We start from the raw sequence: 24,708 nt of genomic DNA on the forward strand, positions 1-24,708 counted from the left end.
AGCAGTTAAAGAGCCAGATATTTCCCTCAGGAGTTGGTAGAGAGTAAAAACAGAGCTACAAGAGAGTGAATATTGGACTTACATTCACCAGGTGGACAGAAACACGACTCCACATGAATGATAATGTTGCTCTGTAACTGCTGGATGTGGAAATAAGCAACTGTTTGCTAACATGTTCAACATATCAACTTAAAGATGATGATGAGTCAGAGTTGTTTCTGATGAAAATCTGTTAATGCGGGTTTAAATTTTAGAGCTTCAGTGACTCAACCCCTGAATAAATCTCTTTAATGGATTTGTCTGCTGATTTTCTATATTTTTCTTCATGTTTGGATCCAAACCAACAATGAACTGATCTCCTAACAAGTATTGTGTGTGTATCAAAGCCTGATGTATCTGATTCCTCTGTTGTTATCCAGAATATATTAAACACTGGGTGACATGTTCCTTCATACTGTCTCTCCTGTCAGTAGAGGAGACGCAGAGACGCTGGTATGTGTCTGTTTAACCGACTTCAGAAACACAGTTACTCTGCTGTCCTCCGCTTCCATCATCTCATTCATTTTCAAAGAGCCAATGAGGAAACTCCAACATCAATAGTGTAAGTTCATCACTCATTCACAGACAACCATGGTTACAGGGCCGGTCTGTGGCCAAAAAGAGGGACTTTGGCACTAAAAAGACTGTAACGTTGAAAGATATCTACTTGATTTGACTCATTTGGACGCTGAAGCTTCATATTAGCTTCAGATAAACTTTTAAATATATTTTTGCACAGAAGGAGGACTGTGGATTTTGTCCTCCATCACTTCCATTGTAAGGTCATTATGAAGGGATCTTCTAATGGTCAGTATGAACAGGAGGAATGATTACAGCAAGAAAAACAGCTTTAATGTTCATTTGGGCACCAAATTGTGAACCGTCTTTTAAAATAAAGACAGTTTGTCAGAGAGAAAATGCAGTAAAACAAGTTTACTAGAGAAACCAGGACGCTGCTGACGTTTTCATGTATTTTAATGTGGACAAGCCAGGTGAATATGACACGTTTACAGTGAATTGAAGATGTCTGAATACTCAAAGTGAAGTGAAGATTAATCTGCATGATTAACATCCAAAATGTCCACATAAATACAGACTGAGACAGAGCACTGGGCTTTATTATCAGCTGAAGACAGAACCAGCACAGTTTGAATGTACAGTATACTTAAATGTTGTAGAAATACAGCATTTATCCAGCACAGTGTACCAAAAGAGACGTCATACAGAAGTTAAAGTAAAGTAAAGGTGTCTGAAAGGTTAAATGTTGGCGCAGACACAAAGCTACAGACCGCAGATTGTAGAGTTAAAAAAAACAAGCAAATTAAGAAAAACGTGCAAAAAAAACCTGACATTTTTCACTCATCTGTCACAGAAGAGTGACATTCCTGTTTATGGGAGAATTAACAACAGCAGGGGCCAGATGCATAAACGACGCGTACACAAAAAAACACACAAAAACACATGTACACGCTACTTCCTGCACATCAACTGGTCTCTATAAACACCTCATGCTGACCTCAGACCAGCATACACATGTTCTTCTAAAGTGATCTGAGGGTCAAGATGAAATATAAGCTGAAAATCTTTTAATAAAACATTGTTTAGGTAAATAAGCAACATATAACAGATGTTATGTGTTTACGCAGCGATCTGTAAAACACCAATAAAAGGCAAATTTTATGAATTTAATATCGATTCCTTTTATTTTATCCTTAGTTATGACACTCTGTAAAGTCGCTTTAGATATGAACTACAAACTGACCAGTGATAAGACTGATATCTCTGCTGCTGATGGATTAATATGGACGTTGGTGAACAGACGGGTGGAGCAGGTGGTGGTCTCAGAGGGTCTGAACCAGCTTGGACCCCTGAAAACCTCAAAATGAAATTTTAGGAGGGTCACAACAATGGGAATAATTATTTTCTATTCATCTCCACAGTAAGTGTTCATCTCTATGCATCTATCAAAATCTTCTTGATAATAACACAATAAAAATATATTGCAGTCAAAGCATTTATGGCATTTGAGATGGCGGTGAAGATAACAGAAACAGGGATTTATTGATCTTGTATGTTCGTGGATCAAAACATATCAGGTATGGAGTTAATCTGCAGATGAGACGAAACTTTTCTATGTGTGATTTCAGTTTTTGAGCCACAACAAAGGCCAAAATGTGGCCTACAGCAGACTAGCTAAGCCTTGTTTTTAGCCAAGATGATTGCTGGAAACGCCTTGTGCTACATCATAACGTATATCGTACAACGGCGAGGACTGCTGAAAAGACAAAGGTCTAAGTTTTACAATGGGCTCATACGGAAGGCATCATAAAATAGGTTTCTGAGGAGGAGAACATCCAGTCATATGTATCAGGTTGATAGGTCCAGTAGTCTGTGGACACACACACACACACAAGACTAAATGCGTGATCCCTTCCAGACGTACATCTGGTGAAGATAATAGATGTCAATAAAAATGACACGACAATAAAAAGTCCCTGAACGGTCGTCATATAACAGAACAAATAAACGGACCAATAACTAAACACATCCGCGCTGGGTTCTTGTGTGGTTACTTGGATCTACGGCCGACCGCACCGAGTCACATGATGTTTCACACATTGGACGTATTGATATGAAAACAGCTGATTAAGGGCGTCTTCATCCATTTATGGATGATCGTGAGATAGGAAATGAGGCTACTGGTTCCACATTGACTAAGTTTTATAAAATAGACACACAGCTTGATAAATCTGAGGAAAACAATGCATTGTTTAAAAAATTACAATACCAGCACCAATACCAGTACCACCAGTACCCTTAAAGTGATACCGATACCAACAGAGTACTTCATTCAATACCTTTTATTTTCTGCTTCACTAACACACAAACCTGCCTACTAGAACCTGCCCAAAGCGATATTTGTTTCAATAAAATCCAAAGTAAGTTTAATGTCAGCCTGGTAACCATCACCTGACGTAATCGACAGTTGCAGCGTGTCCTCGAGGAGAAGACAACGCTGGTGTCGAAGTCATTGTGAACATGCATTTACTTTCATCAGACACAACAGGTGTGTAGTATAACTATACTTTTGAACTTTTTAGCGGCATCTCGACACTCTGAACTGTCAACTCTGTCAAACACAACCACTGACTGTTTGGGTTGTAGCTGCGTTAGTCGACCAATCACACGTTGCATTAAATAGAAGAAGGCTTGTGGTGATTGGCTGCAAGCAAAACCATACAAATAGTCATTTTTTTCCAGACCTGAGTACAAAAAGGATTGAATGCAGGTTGGAAGAGTTTGGTACTGGATTATTTCGGTCGATACCGTGAAGGTATCGAGTATTGATACTCTGCCTGGAGCACGCGCAGTTTTAGTCATGAAGCTACAGAGTTTTATGCATCTGACCCCCAAACGTTTAACTCTGCCTGTTGGTTTCTCTCTGGTTTAGTTTGTGGTCGGTCTTAACCGGTGTAATCCAGTCTGAACCGGCGTGATCCGGTCTGATCAGTTGTGTCCGGTCATGTAGTACCCGGCCGGGTCAGACAGCAGACACTGGTTCTGCTGGCCGGAGCCGCGGTTTTTGGCGTCGATGAGAAGCAGAGGAGACTGGGAGTAATGGCCGATGATGTCACCCACTGATGGGAAGAACTGCACACACACACACACACACCAGTTACTACCACTGTATTATTGGAGTATTCCTGACCAATCAGCAGCCTCCTCAGCTCTGCGTTGAAGTCAAAATATCAAGTTTACCTCTTGGACTTTGAGTCCGGTTCCTAACAGGAACTGCTGGTTGTGCTGTCGGATCTGGATGTTGTAGACCTTGTCCTGGTAGAAGACCATCAGAGTGAAGGGCTGATTGGCCAGCTGCCGGGTGCTGTCCCTCACCAGGTACGCCCCGTCCTCCACAGAGACACACAGACACATATCATAGTCAAGTCAGAAAGTCACAAACTGGAGGCTCTAATGAAACACACAAACCCGTCTACCTTATTACACATATATACTGATCAGCCTTAACATTAAAACCATTGTGTAGGTCTCCCTTGTGCCAACAAAACAGCTCTGACCCCTCGATGCAGGACTCTGAAGCCTTTCTGAAGGTTCCTCTGGTATCTGGCACCAAAACGTGAGCAACGGATCCTTTAAGTCCTGTACGTTGCGAGGTGGAGCCTCCAGGGATCGGACTTGTTTCTCCAGCACATCCTACAGATGCTCGATGGGATTGAGATCTGGGGAATTTGGAGGCAACACCTTTAACTCTTTGTCATGTTCCTCAACAGTTTTTGCAGTTCTCAGGAAGCGTTATCCTGATGGAAGAGGCCACTCAGGGGGTAGCGTTCCCATGAAGGGGTGAACTGGGTCTGCAGCAGTGTTTAGGTAGGTGGTTCATGTTAAAGTAACATCCACATGTTTGGCAGGACCCAAAGCTTCCCAGCAGAACATCACTCAGAGCGTCACACTGCCCCTGTTGGCCTTCTTCCCATAATGCATCCTGGTGCCATCTCTTCTCCGGGTAAACGACGCACACACACCCTGCCGTCAACATAATGGTCACCTTCTTCCATCGCTCCATGGTCCAGTTCTGATGCTCAGGTGTCCATTGCAGGCGGTGGATGGTGGTCAGCATGGACATTGGTTCACTGGTTGTCCTTCCTTGGATCACTTTTGGTAGGTACTGACCAGTGAATACTGGGAAGATCCCACAAGTCCTGCTCTGACCCATCTAACCTAACCATCACAATCTGGTCCTGGTCAAAGTTGCTCAGATCTACATGTTTGCCCATTTTTCCTGCTTCCAACACATCAACTTCCATAACTGACTGTTCGCCTGCTGCCTAATAAATCCCACCGCTGGACAAGTGACATTTTAACGAGATAGTGTGTGTGTGTGTGTGTGTGTGTTACCTTGTTGACTCGTTTCAGACATCCTTCTGCCTGACCTCTGGTCACTCTACCCACATACCAGCAAGGGTCCAGATCCTACACACACACACATGTAACTATAAGTTATGACCACAATAAATATATATATAAAAAGTATAAAATACATCATCTAAAAGTACAGTCGATACAATACAACACTCTGGGATTAATAAAGTACATTTCTATCTGTTTATTATGAGCAAAATATACATAATGTATTAAAAGTAAAAGTACTTAATACTTATTACAGAGTATTATATCATTCTAACTACTAGCGTTACATTTTCATGAAATGTTTTGTTTTATGTAATATCAACATGTATATATAGATTACATATAACATTTATAGACAGCTGTTTAAATAAAAAGAATAAACAAATATAATAATCACTGTTGCAGTTTGAAACAATCAGATAAGATCAAACTAAATAAAAAACAAAAAGCTTCATGACGTTTACATTATTAAATTAATATCAGGTGAATGTAGCAGAAACTACAATATTCTCTCTGAAATGAAGAGAAGTGAATATGAAAGTAGCATCAAATGGAAATACTACAGTATTATAACAGTACAGTTTGTTCAGAGTTGTCCTGCAGTACTTCAGTGTCAGAACAGAGACAACAGCTCCACCTGCTGGTCAGAGTGAGGAACATGTTGTTCTTCCTCTACAGCTTCAACTGATTAACTGATTAATGACGCTGATGTTTGACAGCGTTCACTAGCTGACTGACTACTCTACAGCAGGAAAGATCACATGATTGATTCACATGATTAATGACAGAACATTAAATGGCAACAGGTTGATAACTGATTGATCTTTTCAGCCCTTTTTTAAGCAAAAATAAATGTTTTAAGCCAAATATTCTGTGGCAGCAGCTTCTAATGTGAATGTTTCTAGTTTGGGTTTTTTTTTTTTACATATTTTTTTAAATGTAAGATAAAAAAAACATCTAAAAAATAAATAAATATATATATTCACTTAATTATTTTATTTCACTTAAACCATATTTTTTGTTTTTTTCCAAATATTTGTTCACATTTATATATATATTCACTTCTTATAACTTATGTAATAACAAGAAAAGTTTATTTTAATGAGATATGCTCATTTTGTGAAATGAAGAGAAAGTTTTGTGACAACAGAAAGTGGTTTGTTGTCATTACAAGAAACGTTTCTTGTATAATTTACAAGACGCAAAAACATGAAAAATATCTTATTATTACGAGAAAAGTCTCATTAAAACAAGAAATGAAAACAAATAATCGTGGCAGCAACACGCTGCGTATCTGAGTGTGTGTGTGTGTGTGTGTGTGTGTGTGTGTGTGTGTGTGTGTGTGTGTGTGTGTATTACCTGTGTTGTAGGTTGAGGAGGACGAAACGGCGACCTGTCTGATCTAACAATGCTGCTTCTGTGATCGGCCATCACTACACACACACACACACACACACACACACACACACACACACACACACACACATATTCATTACATTCATTTACTGGACATTTATTCTTCCCCCTAAATTAAAGGACCAGTTCACAGTTTATCAAGTGTGATGATTACAGCGAGGAAAACCTCTTTCACTGCTCATATGGACACCTGACTGCTGGTTTAACACACTGGAAATAATATGGAGACTTGATTTGTGTCCCCACAACATGAGGAATACCTGGTACACACACAGTCAGTATGTATGGAAGCAAAAAAAAAAAAAAATCTCACAGGACTAATCATTGCTGTAATGATTTCTATTAAAGACAGAACGATGAAGTGAAGGAGTGAGAGCTGCTGAAATACACTTCATACTGAATCTATCAGCTTTTATATGAGAATAAATAAATGAGAGGGAATAAGTTGAATTTAATGAAAATAACTGGTTCTGTTCTACAGTAGCTGTGTGTTAAACTGTGATGTTTTCTATTGTTTTGATGCTGCCAGCAGGGGGCGACGCTCAGTGACACTGTGAGAAGCGTAGTTGCTTCCTGTTGGCCGCATGAACTCACATAGTCAACCACCACAGACCAGTTCACTTCCTGTCAGTCACTTTGTAAAAGCTGCTCCTTCATTTAAGTCTCTGAACTTTACAAAGCAGCAGAATGTGTTGAAATCAGTTTATTAAGAGGAGTTTATGGATGTTTGTGTTCTTACCAGACTGCAGTTTGTGAGGCAGAGAGTCTGTAGAGGGAACACTGGGAACACTGGGAGGCAAACTGCTTAAAAAAAACACAACAAACAGTTATTTTATTACAGACGTGGTGAGAAGACGTCCTCACATCCTAACTCTTTGATTTTTGCTGAAATATTGGATCATTTGAACATTTATTGAAATGAAAGCATGTGAGAAGTTGTAAATATTCAAACTGACATCAGAACATATATGATGGTTTCAATATAAAAATACTCCTGCATGAAAAATCAAACAACAGTAAAAGTACATAAGTATTATGAGCTTGATGTAGTTAAAGTATTGCAGTAAAAGTACATAAGTATTATGAGCTTGATGTAGTTAAAGTATTGCAGTAAAAGTACATAAGTATTATGAGCTTGATGTAGTTAAAGTATTGCAGTAAAAGTACATAAGTATTATGAGCTTGATGTAGTTAAAGTATTGCAGTAAAAGTAGTGGTTTGGTCCCTCTGACTGATATATTATTATATATGACATCATTAGATTATTAATAGTGAAGCATCAGTGTTAGAGCAGCATGTTACTGTTGTAGCTGCTGGAGGTGGAGCTAGTTTACACTACTTTATATACAGTTAGCTAGTTTAGTCCAGTGGTTCCCAACCTAGGGGTCGGGCCCCTCCAAAGGGTCAGCAGATAAATCTGAGGGGTGGTGAGATGATTAATGGGAGAGGAAAGAAGAAAAAACAAAGTTCTGATACACAAATCTGTTTTCAGTTTTTGGACTTTTTCTCTAATCTTTGATTTTTGCTGAAATATTGGATCATTTGAACATTTATTGAAATGAAAGCATGTGAGAAGTTTAGAGGGAAAAATCACTATTTGGTGGAGCTGTTAACAACTCATAGACATGTGAAATGTGACCCCGACTACACACTGCTTTTTGTAAGACGTCAAAAGACAAAAAGGTTGGAAACCACTGGTTTCATCTTTAACAATGTGTTGTATTTTAAAAGCTTGTTATATTATCCATTGTGTCAAATCTTCATCTGAAAAGTAACTAAAGCTGTCAAATAAATGTAGTGGAGTAGAAAGTACAATATTTCCCTCTGAAATGTAGAAAGTAGCATCACATGGAAATACTCAACTATGTGTGTTTGTCATAAAAATCTGGATAAAAGTTCATATTTGTGGATGATTCTTTGTGCCTGTCTGACGTTGATTTGGGGGATATTCATATCATATCATAATCAGTTCCCATAATGCTTTGGGGAATGTAAGCAACAACTTGTGTTATTTTTACACCATATTTGTTCACATTTAGTCAAATAGTCTCTATTAAAGTAGTGTGAATCAGCTGTTAGCGGTGTAACATGTTCTGCAGCCTCATTTTCTCTGTTTCTACGTGTGTTTATGGAGGTTTATTAGTGATGACATCAGAGATAATGATATCTTCAGGAAGTGTCAGTCACACTATCTCTGTGTTCAGAGTTCTGAGAAGCAGGATGAGTTTTGACCTGTGGAGGCGTCTCACAGTCTGAAAAGCTCTGTTTCATTATGTGTGTGTGTGTGTGTTCACACCTGTCTCCGTGGCGTTGCGGCAGCCCGGGGAGTCCAGGACGCGGGGGAAGACTTTTGTTGTGCAGGGGGAAGGTGTTGTGTTTGGGTGCTGGAAGAGGAAAAGTAGAATTTAAAAGGAAAACACTGAATATATTCTAGTAAATCTTGTTTTGTTTAACTGAATAAAAAGCAGATGAAGAAATCTCACCGTCATCGTGTGTTTGCTGAAGACAGAAGAAGAAGAAAAAGGATGAGAGCTCATTCTGGATCAACTCACCGTCACAACGAAACTGTCAGAGTTTAACTTACCTCTCGTCTGTCGAACCTGCAAAACCACAAAGAAAAATAACTTGAATGAGCTGTTTGACCATCTCACAGAGCGGAAGATGAACTCGGCTTTAATGGAAGTGAAAGTGCTGACCTGCCAGGAAAAGGTCTGACGGAGGAGTTGCTCCTGCCGACGGAGGAGGAGGACGGAGGAGGAGCAGGAGGTTTGGACCAGGCGGGAATTTCTGGAGCGTCCATCTGAGGCCTGAAACAAACAAACAAACAACACCGTCAAACAGGAAACACTCGAACCAACAGATCTGTGCTCATTCTGTGTGATATTCAACAAGTTTCTCAGAGTTTATCTCTGAAGTTCAACTGAAACTGTGGAGTTCAGAGCTGCAGAGTCATGAACAGACAGAAAAACACTTCATCAGTTTACATATGAGACAGAAATCAACTAAAGTAAAATATAGAATGCAAAGCTAGCTAGCAAGCTACTCATGAGATATATTTTATATCATTATGATGACTGAAATTCCAACATTTAAAGATTCAGCAGGAATTATTGATCATATTTCTTTATAAAAGCTGTTAAAAAGTAAAATCTTTGACATAAATTTTTTATTGTGCAGATTGTGTGTGTGTGTGTGTGTGTGTGTTTACCTCCATGACTGTGCGGCCGGCTGTAACACACATACAGAAATAAAATGAGTAAAGTTATAATGATGTAAACACGAGCAGCTGAGCTGAACACCAACATGCTCATAATGACGAGTTCCAGGTTATTAAATAAATTAAGTTTCTTTCAGACTCACCTTGTCCACTGTGTTGCGATGAGGTCCTGCGAAGAGGAAACAACGACGTTATGATTAAAACATCACACATGAAGCAGATAAATAACCCATCACGGTCTGTCACTTTTAATTTATGTTTATTTATTTATTCTGTTTTATCATTTTTATTATTAAAGTATTATTGTTTTGTTTTGTTTTTTATCTTTTTTCCCTCAAAGTTACATTATTGTCACCTATCAAAGTTTGTTTCTGGGTTGTGGGATATATGGAAGCCTCGAAACCCAACATCTAAGCTGACAAAGAAACAACTACTAGCTCAGTGTTCCAACATCCGCAAATGGCAACTGCTATCACAACTAGAGATCGATGAGGTACAACGAACATGCTACGGCAGGGGGAGCCAGGACGACAGGTCAGAGGGGAGATATCATCATCCTCCCCACACTCCGAGATTGGGTACCAATCCCCAACAAACCCTTACGACCTTAACACAAGGGCGACTGACCTAAGAATGACTATCATGACTAAGCTGGACACCCGGCACTCCCGTAGCCGATTACCAAGGTGACAAAGTATCCTCTGGAAGTCTGCTAGAGGATGTGAATGCAGCGCTACGTACTATCCCTACTAGGACCGTAACTGAGACCAATCAGCTGATATACACCACAGCAACAGTGATCCTAGAGATGCTTGGCTACAAGATGAACACCATGAGCCACAAAGAACATTACCCTCCATGGAGAAGGAGGCTGGAGGCCAAGTTAGTCAACTCTCAGAGCTACAGAAAGGTGTGGGGACGAAAGGGATACCCAGGAAGTACAACAAGCTGTCTATACCTGAGGCACTGGAGACTGCCAAGCAAAGGCTCACAGCTCTGGCTACCCGCCTGAAGAGACACACAGGAGAAGCAGAATAATAAATAGGATGTTCTCCACCGAACCATCCAAAGTGTACTCTAAGTGGCAAGGTAATAACACGAGAACAGATCCTCCCAGGGCTGAGACTGAACAATACTGGAAGAGCATATGGGAGAAGGAGGCATCACATAACACCAATGCTCAGTGGCTAGTGGATCTAAGAGCAGACCACAGCAATCTCCCAGAACAAGATCCAGTAACCATTACAATGGCAGACCGGGCCCGGACATGATCCACACCTACTGGCTAAAGAAACTGACTGCACTCCATGAACGCCTGGCAGCACAAATGAACCAGCTGCTGATGGATGGGATGCACCCAGAGTGGTTAACCCAAAGGTGGACAGTCCTGATCAAGAAGGACCCCCAGAAGGGCATGATCCCATCCAACTACCGGCCAATAACCTGCCTCTGTACAACATGGAAGCTCCTGTCAGGCATCATAGCGGCTAAGATGAATAGGCACATGGTCTAATACATGAGCAGGGCCCAGAAAGGAATTGGTAGTAATACTAGGGGTGCCAAGCACCAGCTACTGGTCAATAGAGCAGTCACCCAAGACTGCAAGACCAAGCAGACCAACCTGTGCACCGCCTGGATTGACTACAAGAAGGCCTATGACTCAATGCCACACACATGGATACTGGAATGCTTGGAAATGTACAACATCAACAGGACACTAAGAGCCTTCATCAAGAACTCAATGGGGCTGTGGAAAACGACTCTGGAGGCCAACTCAAAGCCAGTTGCACAAGTTACCATCAAGTGTGGCATATACCAAGGTGATCCACTATCCCCGCTGCTGTTCTGCATAGGCCTGAAACCCCTCAGCCAGATCATCTCAAAGAGTGGCTACGGGTACCGATTCCGAAGTGGAACAACCATGAGTCACGTCCTGTACATGGATGAGATCAAGCTGTATGCCAGGAATGAGCGAGACATCGACTCACTGATCCACCTCACCAGGATCTACAGCAACGACATGGAGATGTCATTTGGACTAGATAAGTGTGGTCGGATGGTATCGAAGAGAGGGAAGATGATCAGGACCGAGGGGGTTGAAATACCAGAAGGCAGCATTGCAGATGTTCAGGACGGCTACAAATACCTTGGGATCGCGCAGGCAAATGGGAACCTTATTGTAGTTTGTACCTATATGTAGTTTTAATGGTTGATAGTGTATAAATGTGTATATAGTGTAAATACAGTCAGATGTGTAGCTCTCTATAAAACGTACTACAGTGTATCTACAGGAACGAGTCATAGAAATGCAGCAGGAAAGCTTTCAGTGGGCTTTATTTCTGACAGCACGTTTTTTGGTTGAATATAGATGTATTTCAGTGTGGTTATGATCCGTATGAATACATGTTAGTGTTTGAACATAAACTGAGGATGTAAACATGTCAAATGTTTTGTTGCTTGTTTGTGTTTGAGTGAGAAAAGTATTGAGGACATTTGAAGGCTGTAGTCACTGAATGCTTTCTGTGTGAAAACTATGCAAATGTGTCACAGTTTGATCCAGAATTGTTGCTGTTGAAGAGTTTGAACATGTGGACTCAGTATTGATCCCTGCAGGGAACCAACCGATCAGAAACAAACTGTAACTTGGGAAGCCAAAAAGACAAATGTGATAAAAAAGAATAATTGAGAAAATTAAAAGATGAAACATTTCTGTTGACTTCTATTATATTAGGATTTGTGTCTGCAGGTTGATTAACATTGATGGAAAGAAAGAAATCGATCTGAATACTGATTGATTATCTGGTTCAGGTTCAGGTGAGGGAGGTTACCTCTGACGGGGGACGGGTTGGATCCAGAATCTCTGCCCGGTTTGTTGCCACGGAAGATCTGCGGTGGCCCCGGAGGAACTGAACACAACACAACCAGAGCGACCAATCAGAGCACTGCCAGAGTCACATGACCTGAACTTACTGACCTCCTGAAAACATTTCAGTTTTCTTACAGCGTCTCTACAAACTAGAGCTGCAATGATTAGTCGACTGACTGAAAATAAGTCAGCAACTATTTTGATAATCAATTAATCATTTCAGTCATTTTTCAAGCTAAAATATCATAAATATCATGTTTCCAGTTTCTCAAATGTGAGACTTTGCTGCTTCTTTTTGACCTCACATGACAGTAAACTGAATATTTTTGGGTTTTGGACAAAAGCAGATGTCACCTTTGAGAACTGTGAAGCATTTTTCACAGTTTTCTGATATTTTATACAAAATAATCTGCAGATTAATTGATGATGGAAACAATTGTTAGTTGCAGCCCTAATAGACAGAATAAAATGGTTACTCACTCTTCCCTGATGGTCGTCCACCTAAGTGAGGCGAGTGGTCTCTTCTGGAGGACGGCGACTCTCCCGGCTACAAAAAGAAAGTTCAAATGAATGTTTGTTTACATCCACTGCTGCTGTGTGAATATCAGCAGATAAACAGTCGGTGCCATTAAACCTTCGCAGAAGAAGAAGAAACAACGAGACGACGTCATTAAAACAGCGACAGTCAAAGCTCAAACGATGGAAAACGTGATGGAAATATGACGTTTCTGTTAGTTTCATGTATTGATGTGAGGAAGGTTACAGTCTCCTCATCATCATCGCTCCACACAGATCTGATGTTTTCAGCTCTTCAGTGACGTTTCAGTCACGTGATTCATGTACGTCATCATTTATTCACTCAGTCTGTTTACATTTAGTTTTTATCCACACAGCTGCTGTTACACCTCAGATAACAGAAACACTTTTTACACAGATTTAGAGATTTTTTTCTAAATTTCAAACATATCAACTTAAAGACGTGTCTTTGCTGCCCTCAAGCGAACAGAAAACATCAGTTACTGCAGGTTTAAAGCTGCACGCTGGTGACACCAAGAGGCAGCAAGTGGAGCTGCATTTCATTCAGTTTGGATAAAACACTTAAAGGGAACATATTCCGCTTTTTGTGGTTTTCTGTTGTTTTTTTCCTGTTCTGATGTTGGATGTTAATCATGGTCAGAGTTTCAAAACTTAAGGTGAACATATGTAGAAATGCTGCCTGCAAGTCAAAACTTAGGGCTTCAACCTGCTCTGAACGCTTCATTTGCAACATTTTTTCTACCTTGCTGATGAGCTGAATCCCACATGATCATAAATGGCCGTCTGTTCTGTAGACTTGGTTGCTAAGGCGGTTGCTAAGGTGGTTGCTAAATTGTTTCCATGTGTTGTTCACGTTGTTCACTCTCGTATTTTAGATTTGATTAAGCTCCAACATGTATGGATGGATGTGAAAAGTTGATATTTTTTACTATAGTTTGTTTACGTAGCCTCCGGAGCCGGAGGAAGCTTCCTGAAAGCTGACCAATCAGAACAGAGTGGGCTCATCAGGAGGCGGGGCCTTAAAGAGACAGGAGCTAAAACGGCCTGTTTCAGACAGAGGCTGAACTGAGGGGCTGCATAAAGGACCAGTAGAAGATAAATAAGGAGTTTTTAACTGGAAATCATGCAAAGATATTCCAGTAGAGCCTCAGAATATAAATATAGAGCTGGAAATGTAGACAATATGAGTCCCTTTAAACATGTTCACTGACTCACCATCCGAGGTGATGGAGCTGAGAGAGTGGCGACCGGGGGGCGGGGACAAAGAGCAGGGGGCGGGCCTCTGGACGACACATGATTATCCCTGTTATCTACACACACACACACACACCCACACACACACACACACACACATACACACACACAGAGTTATTAGTCAACATTGTCACAACCGGAAGTCTCACTCATATCTGATTGATTTTTTTTTTTGTTTTATCTCATCATAACTCTTCCAAATAAGGTCATGTGAAGAAATTTCGAAAATTCCCCCACAGTCGGTTACCATGACAACTGTCTTTATCAAGAACATGTCATGATGACATTAAAATAAACACACATTTACATCAGTCTTTCTTCCAGCGATTTAATATTTTACTTTCATAAAGTTGGAGGACACAAAGAGTGTTTATTGTGTTTATTTGTCAGGATTCCATTAGCGGTGCCCTAAAGCACAGCTAGTGTTCCTGGAGTCCACATCAATATATGTTATAGTCTGTGTGATCAGATGTGGCTGAGTCGTGACCTGCGTTACCTATATAATCGCTGTCTCCGATGGGCAGGGTGGGGCACAGTTTATGAGCCATGTCCTCTGGAGGTTCAGAGGGAGGAGGCTCGTAATCGTTGGACACGTCAAATTCCTCGTTTGGGGACTCGTAGTCTCCCCCGCTGCCGTCCTCATCGCCGCTGTACGGACTCTCATAGTCATCGTCGAATTCTTCATCATCCTGACAGAGAAAAGGACAGAAACACACTCAACCCACAACATCACATGACAAACATATCTGATGTTTTTATCAGCAGCACAGCTGCAAAGTAGCAGATCAGACCACAGAGCCTCTTCAACTGTATTAAGTTAAAATAATGAATTTTATCCATTTTAATCTTTATAATACAAACATTCAGCGGTGGCATTACATCCCATTGACCAACATCCTAGCAACCGACTATTAATGTCATAACAAAAACCTGAAACACACAAACCACCAAGCAACACCAGACTAGCTTTAAAACTGCCCAACTTTAGCTCCTAGCTTTGGTTTTGCAGCATATTTTATACACTACCTGCCCAGCAGCAAACAGCAGACACACAGTTAGCTACTAGCTGGTGAACATAGAGGTGTATTAACAGCTAAAGAGTCAGACCTCAGGAGTTGGTAGAGAGCAAAAACAAAGGTAAAAGACAGTGAATAATAGACTCAGGTGGACAGAAACATGTTGCTCTGTCTGCTGGATGTTTGCTAACATGTTAGCCACAACAACTTTACAAGCTGACAACACACTTGTCCCAAAAGTGGCCAAAAATCATTAATAAAACTTTAACCAACCGGTTTTAGTCACCTAAACTCAACCAAACCTGAATCACAGAGGTGTCAGATCAGAAAACGCTCTCAAGATTATTTTTTTAATCATTTGTGAGGTTTTTGAAGGTGTTTTTACCCTGTTCTGTTGTTTTGGTCGGATGATCTGTGTGTTACATCTATCATGTGAATTGAAAGTACAAAAGACCAAGAACAGAACCCTTATGAGCCCCAGCTATTAGCCAGTAGCCACGCCTACCTTATAAGATGAAAATATGTCAGATGGCTGTCATACTGCACACAATTGCCCCAAATAAACCAGTTAAAGCAACCTTAACACCACAGCAGCCACTTAGCAACCTCACCCTGAATATTCTGACAACCAATATCAACAAACTTGGAACTGTGTTGCAACATCCAACCAAACACTTCAAACACCTCGGCAACCAGCTGACGTCATATTAGCTTTTTCATTGTTTTGAATGAAAGATGGAAGAAAAACACGTTTTTCTGGTTCATATGCAGATGGAAAAGAGACAGAAAGAGAAGAATAACAAACTCAGACTTACAAACTCGTCGTCACCCCAGCCCTGAACCTCAGCGGCTGTTTCTGCAGAGAAGAAAGCAGCTCAACTCACATCAACAAGTCACGGCGGTAACAATTTACTCCCTTTTTTTATCATTAATAATAAGTGTATAAAATGTTAATAAATGGTTTACCACACACTATAATGTAGTTATCAACATATATAAGTGTTTATTAATGTACAGTATTTATTATTACTTCATTGACACTTCTGGAGGAGTTATAGGTGTTGACTATTATATTAATTTATTAACCATTAACAGACTGATTATTCATGATAAATAGAGTAAAGTATCACATTTTTCTGGCTAATAACTGAATATAGTCGTATTTACAGAGTATATTTACTGAATTTGTTCATTCGAGTTGCTGATTACTGCAAAGCATCAGTCCAACAATTTGGAAAATCTGATTATTTTTTTTTAATCATCTGAGTCAGATGAGCTGGTTTATTATAAATTAATCCAAGTAAAATTTGAAAGACGTCCTACCTGGTTCATGATATTTAGGCATTGTGGTTCTGTGATGGAAAGAAAGAAACAAAGAAAGTTCAGTAAACTCGATCAGGATTTTAGCCACAACTACTGTCTAAGTTGATAATATGTCGTTGATGTTGTGTTTTTGTGCTGCTTTGGCCCAAAAGTGCCTAAAGTCAACCAAACCTGTGTCATAGAGGTGTCAGATCAGGAAACACTCTTAATATTTGCTTTTGTGATGTCATTTGTGAGGTTTTTGGGGACATTGTGAAGCTGCTCTGTTGTTTGGGCAGATGACTTGTGTGTTGTTAGCATATGAACTGAAACTATAAAGGACCAAGAATGGAACCCTGAGGGACGCCACAAGTCATTTTGACACTGCTGATGGATGATTATGTTTTCTTTGTGGGTAATAGGTCTATTTTCTTTCTGGCAGAGAGTTAGATGACAACACTGATATCAGTTTCCTACAGCCAGCAGGCCTTTAGCTTAGCTTAGTATTAAGACTGGAAACAGGTGGACACAGCTAGCCTGATTCTGTCAAAAGGTAACAAAATCCACCTACCAGGCTAACAAAGTTCATCACATGACTCAGTGAAACCATAACATGTTGTTTTAAATCTAATAGAGATATAAATGTGTTAATCGGTGAGTTTTAAAGGACATAGCAGGTGGATTTGTTACCTTTGGTCAAACATGAAAGAGGAACTCTCAGCAAGAAAGAAAATAACTCTACACCTCAGTGTTGAACCACAGCATTCTTTAAATAATTCACTTCCTTGATATGATGCTTTGTTAGAAACAGATACGTACTTTTTACCAAACAGGCCTCTCCTCTCCTCCTTCTTGCTGATCTCACTTCTGATCTTAGAGATCATCCTGAGAAGACAAACAGACACCTGGAGGGTTAAAAACAATAAACTCTTGACTTTTCGTCACTACAGCTGCCGATAAAACACTGCTGTCTTTCTCCAAGCATAGAGAGTGCTGAACTTATGTGCAGTTCTGAGGTGCTGCTTTATAATTCATCTCCACTACATTTCATTACATTTAGTTTAGTTTAGTTTAGTTTCTGATTACCTTTTCATATAAAACATGATCTGCTTCTAAAATGCAGTGTTCACAGCATCTCCTTCTTATGGAGACGTCTCAGCCTGTAGTTGAGTCTTATTTTCTTTTACTTTTTAAAAAAAACAGAGTAAAAGAAAATAAGAATATTTCATATTTTCAACACAAATTCTTTCGTGTCAGTCATTTCCTAAAACAAAGTTTCATTTTTTTACGATTCTAGAGCAGCGACCTGCGTTATTCCTGCAGGTTTCAGGGTTTGGACTCCTTTGTAGAACCTTTTCAAACAAACTGAGTGTAAAGTTCCTACAGAACTAGTAGTTTTTTCCTTTTTTTTTGGTTATAGACAGCTGTGTCCTCATGGGATCTTTGATTTTGCAGATTAAACTGCCCAACAAAACAAAATATTTTAAATTTTCTCCAACTCAACCAGCTACAACAATTAAAGTCTATTTACATGTCCATGTATCAGTAACAATAATCCTATGATATATCTGTTTATTCTGCATAACGATTACTTTTACTTGATTTGTTGCAGCTGTTGTGTGAAGCAGCAAAAATCAAAATCATTAAGAACTGTTCATAAAACTCTTAGAAACGAGTCACAGGGTCAAGAAATTAAATTAATCTCCATGGAAACACTTCAGGTCTTTAGTCTCTGCAGACCGGACGTGATGACAATGACAAACGTCTGGAGGATTCAGCAGCAGACTGCAGCCTGACAGGCGAATCTCAGGGTTTATATAAACCTTGATATTAATTAAAGCTGAGCCGAATGAGTGCATGAACATCTGTTGTCATTTTGGCAGCTGGATAGTCAGAGCAGAGATGACTCTTCACTCGAATCAGGTTTCAGAGACAACAGACAATTTAAATATCAGCTGTGGGCGGTGTTACAGTAACAGAGACTCACGGAGCGTGAAGTTTGGGGAATTTCTGAAGGTCGTTGTCGCTCAGATTCTACAGACAGAAACAGAAACAGAGACGTCTTGTTAAAGTGCTTTTATGTCAACGTTTGTCAAATCTTAGACTCTAAAGGAGGAAAATCAAGAGGCTCGCTGACATGGCTGCTTTCCTTCTCTAACTTATTCTTTCCTTTCCCTCACTTTGTTTCCTTTCCTTCCTTCTCCATACATCCTTCTTATTTTCCATCTCCTTATCTCCTCTTTTCCTTCTTTTACTAATTTTTCCTTTCTCATCCCTCCTTTTCTTTTTTACTTCCTCCTTTCCTTCCCTACATCCTTCTGTCCACTCTATCGCTTCCTTTCCTTCCCCGGCTCCTCTCTTATTTTTCATCACCACTTTCCTTCCTTTTCTACAACCTCCTGATCTCTTCCTTTCCTTTCCTTCCTCCATCTTTTCTCCTGTCTCTCAGTCTGATGGTTCATAAGAACATTTCACTGATATCAAACATGTTTTTTTTTAAATGATGAATCTTGTTTTTGAATCCAAACTCACCACAAATCTGGCTCCGCTGATGGCGTTCTTCAGCACAGCTTTATCACAGCCGGACAGACTCATCTGACACACAAAACAAGAAGAACTCAACATTTTCAACTCGCCACTTACATCCATTAACAACATCTCTTCATTACGTCTCCTTAAAAATTCATTTCTAGGAGTTCCTGAGCTTCTATATTCAGTAACACTGAGGAGATCGTTTGAAATGAGAATCCAGAACGAATCCAGCAGCTCCTCACATTTCACAACTTTATATAAAACAAATTAATAAATATCTCACAAACAAAAACAAGAGAGGACGCGATGGGTCATCACATCATCATAATGTAACTAGAGCTGCAACAATCAGTCCATTAATCAATTAGATGATAAACAGAAAGTTCATCTCTAATTATTTTGATAATTGTTTTTTCAGTCAAATTGTCCAAAATGTGCTGGTTTCAGTTTCTCGAATGTGATGATTTGATGCTTGTTTACATGACAGTAAAGTGAATATTAGACTGACAAAGACATTTGAAGACGTCACACAGTAACTGTGTGTAAACCAGCGATGGAAGAGGTCAATCAGATCCTTTACTGCAGTAAAAGTACCGATACACCAATATATAAACATACTCCAAAGGGTCAGCAGATAAATCTGAGGGGTCATGAGATGATTAATGGGAAAGAAGAAAAAACGTTTTGGACTTTTTCTCTAATCTTTGATTTAGGTGAAATATTGGATGTGTGTTTGCTCTCATCCTGCCAACATATTTAACAACTGAAGACTCTGAGAATAAACTTCTGTAAGAAATAAACATCATAGAAAAATGTTAAATTATTTCTAATAACGTCACCTGAATTATTATTATTTTAAGGAGAGTTACTGTTAATTTGCCTATTTTGTAAAACAATAATATAAACTTTTCTTTTCTTACAAATTGCAGCTTTTATCCCGAGTACAATCTTTTCGCAAAGCCTTCAAGATGACTGACAGAGTTTGTTGGTCTGCTGTCCCCTTTAAAAGACTCTAAAGGTGTTCTGTTGGATTCAGTCGGGGGTCAAACTCAACCACAGTTTTCACTTTTTTCTTCTTTAAAAACTCTTGCAGTGTGTTTGGGATCATTGTCATGTTGGAAAACTCCTCTCCTGCCAACCTTCTTGAGACCGGGAGTCATCTGTTCATTCAGTATTTGGTTATATTCATAGTGTCATCTATAAACATCATGGTCGGCACCATGTGGTCCTGACCAGGTCCACATCAAACATGCTGGACCCGTCGGACCCAAACTAATTCACTTTGGTTTAATCTGACCACAGAATGTGCCGCCAGGATTCATCAGGCTTCTTTTCACCTTCTTTGGTTGATCTTGTAGTTTTGTGAGCAACGGTTTTCTTCTTGGACGTCGTCCGTAGAGGTTCGACTTCCTGTAGTGTCACTGAAACAGCAGCTTCCACAGATAATCCTTGTGCCAAGTCAGGAGCTCTTCCCCGTCTGCTTTTCAGTGAAAGGCTGCGTAAATAGTGAATTATGTGTGGCGCCACTCTTCTGTTATTGGTAGTATGGATCCTCCTGAACCTCCTCACCACCGCTGCAGCTGTGTTTGGGCTTCTGTTCAGCAGCCTACTGATGATCTTGAACCTTTTCCCGTCTTTATGAAGTCTCACAATCTGGTTTCTCACTTGTTCAGGCAGTTCCTCACCATGTGGAGCCATGTTGCATTAGACTCAACCCAAAACTGAGAAGGCTGTGAATGTTCACGGGTTCTTTTATAACCTTGTTCAGGCAATTAGTCTGAACTGGAAGTCACAGCTGAACTCAGTTTTGTTGCATTGAGGTTGTACTTTGTATTTTCAATTCAGTCGATCAAACCTGTTTGTTTTTAATTATAAATAAGATCAAATACCCGACAATCCACTATAAAAATACTGCAATGATTGTCAGATGAAGTGTACTCAGTTATATAGTGTATATATACGTCGTCACTCAGACTAACTGTGGCTTGTTTTTTGGGCGACTTGGGAGGAGGAGAGTCTCAAATATTCACATTTTAAATTTGAGCATAAAGAAACAGAATATTTGAAAGTCTAAATATCTCTTAGAAAGTGTCTAAACGTCCGAGTTTAGACACTAAAACATAAAGCAACAATAGTTTGGATGGAAACAAACGTTCACTACATTTTATTTTCACCATTTTCTGGAGGTTTCGGTTAAAATTTGCGCTTCATTTAGATGAAACCTGACTATAAACATCTGGAACACGACCAAAAGTTTAATCTTTCACAACGAGCGGGTTTTATTTTTAGAGTCTTATCATGTTTTGTTTGTGAGATCTTCATTGATAAAAGTGACGTGTGACTGCAGCTTCCAGATAAATGTTGTGCAATAGAGGAATAAAACAGCATGTAAAGGAAACACTCAGGTAAAGTGCAAGTATCTTAAAATGGTGTAATGTCTTCAATGCACACACACTTGTGCTTAGCTTCCTCCATTTTCCTCTCCGTCATCAAACGGCACACGTTCACACGTCAAGAGTTCACCAGAACAGATTTACATCACTACTGTGAATAAACCCACTTCAAACTAATTTTTACTGCAAGATGTTTGTGTTTTAAGTACAGAAATCATCTTAACTGCTGACTGATGGATTTCAACCTGCAGCAAAGTTTCTGTTAAATGATTTCTGTGGACAGAAAAAGAAAGACATGTTCGGAGGTCTCACCCTCTTCAGGTAGTCCGCCAGCTGCTGCGGGCTCCACCCCATCACCTCCGCCCGCGATGGCACTCGGTCGGAGCTCATCCTGCGTTCCTCCTCACCTCCCTACAGTCACGATGTCCGTCCAGCCGATGTCCCACCGAAGACTTCTGCTCTAACAGGATGACACCACCATCTGAGAGAGCGACGGCCACCTCGGAGTATAGTTTCCTCTCAGCGTCTCAGGGTTTTATCTTTTATTATTACCCCCCTCCCCTGGTTCTGCCGTCTTGTCCTTTCAGCTGGGCGTCCACCGACCGTCCAGCCGTCCTTCAGGCTGCAGCAGCTTCGACGCTCTGATAGACGGGCCTCGTTTCTCAACTTCCTGCAACATGTAAAACTAAACTTTACTCAAAAGAAGAAAAAAAAAGGGAAGAAAACAAAATAACTGCCTTCAGATGGTTTTACTTCCTCAAATCTACTCACCCGCTGTCTGACTCTCTGAAAGACTTTCAGGGTGAAGAAACCAGAGAGAAGAAAGCAAATTTCAAGCAGACGTGTCAAAACTGGAACCAAAATGGCTTCCTTCTTTCTTTCTCTCTCTCCTGCACTTGTTCCGTTTGTCTACGTCTCTGTAGGTCGTCCTCCTCTCCCTCCCTCCATCTCTCAGAGGAAGTGACTGTGCAGAGGGGAGGATGAGGGGAGGATGAGGAGGGGGGAGGGAGGGGAGGGAGGGGGGGGGGAGGGGGGGGGATGAAGACAGCAGTCTGACCACAGAACGGAACAGTTGCACCCACTCGCTGCAGCTCAGCGGCTGCCGAGAAACACGACGACACGCTAAAAAAACCACCAGCGGTGACAGAAACAAACTGACTCAGGACCAGTGCAGAGTTCAGTCTGGTCACCACTGAGTCTGACTCACTGACTGCAGGTCAGTTCACTAAAACAGTTTCTACTTTCTGCAACTTTATACTTATACTGCACTACACTCTAAAGGTAAATATTGTCCATTTATTTATTTTGAGTTGTGCAGATGCATGATTACGGATGTTGGTCCAACCTTTTGTTTCAACTATTCATCTTCTCCTGAGGATGAATCCTGCTGACTTTAATAAAGAATATCTGTTGTCAAATCAATGAGAAGTTGAGTCACTGCACACTTTCTCACAAACCAGGTTTCCATCTAAATGTAGATAAACTTTCACTGAATTTCCAGAATATCGTCACAAGGAGTTTCACTGGAGGGTCAACTTGTGTTTCTATCTTTTCTAACAAGGAAAAGCGCTGCCCTAAAACTACACGTTGTCCGATTTAAGTCATTGAGGGGAGTTTGTTCTTTCTTGTTGAGAGACAGAACTCAAATTACACCTTTGGAGAAAGTTATCAGCGTTTTATCAGCAGCTGTAGTGCAGAAAAGTTTATTAACGTTGTTTTTAACCCTCTGTGTGTCTCAAAAGAGAAGAAAACCCCTTTTTTTTTATGCACAAAGTGAAAATGTCCTGAGATGAAGAAACCTGCTGACTGTCGTCATATAAACGAGGAGTTGTGGAGATTTCAGACAAATGTCGCTCAAATAATTTTAACCAAATTTCCAGAAAACCGTTAACGTAGCGTGAACTCTTGTTTCCAGAGAGACGGAGACGATGGCGGAAGCTCTCGTCGTCTATTAGCTTTGTGTTTATTGAAGACATTTAAACCAGCGGTGGAAGTACTTTTACTCAAGTACCATTTTAAGATACTTGCACTTTACTTGAGTATATATTTCTACTGCATCACATTTATCTGTAGTTACACTTTACAAATGAAGATTTCACAAACAATGTAGTGAACGTTTGTTTCCATCCACTGCAGATAAACAGTCGGTGTCTTTAAACCGCTGCAGAAGAAGAAGAAGAAACAACGAGATGATGGAAAAATGACGTTTCTGTTGGTTTCATGTGTTGATGTTAGGAAGGTTACAGTCTGTGATCTGATGTTTTCATCTCTTCAGTGACGTTTCAGTCACATGATTCATGACGTCATCATTTATTCACTCAATTTTCTCAGGTTTTTTTATGCACAAAGTGAAAATCTAAATAAACTAAAATAACGTGGATGGAAACACGCCTACAGACATGGCAGCAGCAAGGCTCTGGGGATTATAATGTTGGTTGGTCAGGTGAAATATCTTTACTGGATGGATTATTATGACGCATTCATGTCAACCAGAAGATGAATCCTCAACAGCCTCCATTGACCAGGATATGTACAGTATTTAGCTTGAACTCTTCTTTGTGCAAGATATAAGTTACAAACAATGTTGGAAGTTGATGCATCTCCGTCCTTCATTTCACTTCCTGCTCGCACACTGTGATTGGCTGCGGTTTGACTGATTCGGGGAATAATAAATAAGCAGTTGAGTCACTGCGCGCTTTCTGTTAGCATCGTTTTAGCCGTGCTAGCAGTGCGGCTCTAGACTGAAACATCTCTAATGGATTGCTGTGAAATTTGGTCCAAATGTTCATGTTCCTCTGACATTTCCTCTAGCGCCACCAGCAGGTCAAACTTATCCCTTTTTACTGTTAAGCAGTGGTCACCAGTCAGTCAGCCCTCCAACGAAAGCTAAAGTTTAACGTAATCGAATCTGTTTTCCGTTCTGAACAGCTGCTGCAACCAGGTCTGGATGAATATATATTGAACATTTATTTAAAGTGAAATTGAGACCTTTAAAAAGACACCTATATGTTGTCTTCTTATTCAACCACAGTTAACACGGCACTCGTTAACTAGCAACACAAGAAGCAGCAGCTGATCTTCAGTTCAAAGTTGTCGTTATAACATCAGTGTTACTAAGTACAGATTTACTCAATTAAAACTAGTAGTTGTGTAGAGATGAGTTGTTACTAATTATTTAAAGCTACTAACTGCAGACAAAAATCTGTTGTG

General features: G+C 40.2%; 1 protein-coding gene across 1 annotated transcript; it reads right to left on the reverse strand.

Annotated features, from left to right (window-relative positions):
• Positions 1 to 996: 996 nt before the first annotated feature.
• On the reverse strand, positions 997 to 23,808 carry lcp2a (lymphocyte cytosolic protein 2a). Its single transcript, XM_042431663.1, has 23 exons — positions 22,844 to 23,808; positions 22,270 to 22,462; positions 21,811 to 22,168; positions 19,106 to 19,168; positions 18,561 to 18,607; positions 17,393 to 17,458; positions 16,595 to 16,623; positions 16,087 to 16,127; positions 14,752 to 14,944; positions 14,217 to 14,311; positions 12,945 to 13,011; positions 12,427 to 12,504; positions 9,742 to 9,767; positions 9,590 to 9,609; positions 9,078 to 9,188; positions 8,966 to 8,981; positions 8,865 to 8,880; positions 8,678 to 8,765; positions 7,121 to 7,185; positions 6,325 to 6,398; positions 4,954 to 5,028; positions 3,799 to 3,948; positions 997 to 3,690 (listed from the first exon to the last, which is right to left on the reverse strand). The coding sequence occupies exons 3-23, from the start codon at positions 21,886 to 21,888 to the stop codon at positions 3,547 to 3,549; spliced, it is 1,542 nt and encodes a 513-aa protein (XP_042287597.1). The 5' UTR covers positions 21,889 to 22,168; positions 22,270 to 22,462; positions 22,844 to 23,808; the 3' UTR covers positions 997 to 3,546.
• Positions 23,809 to 24,708: the final 900 nt, after the last annotated feature.

The sequence above is a fragment of the Thunnus maccoyii genome, chromosome 13 (assembly GCF_910596095.1).
Source record: "Thunnus maccoyii chromosome 13, fThuMac1.1, whole genome shotgun sequence".
In the NCBI taxonomy this organism is placed as follows: domain Eukaryota; kingdom Metazoa; phylum Chordata; class Actinopteri; order Scombriformes; family Scombridae; genus Thunnus; species Thunnus maccoyii.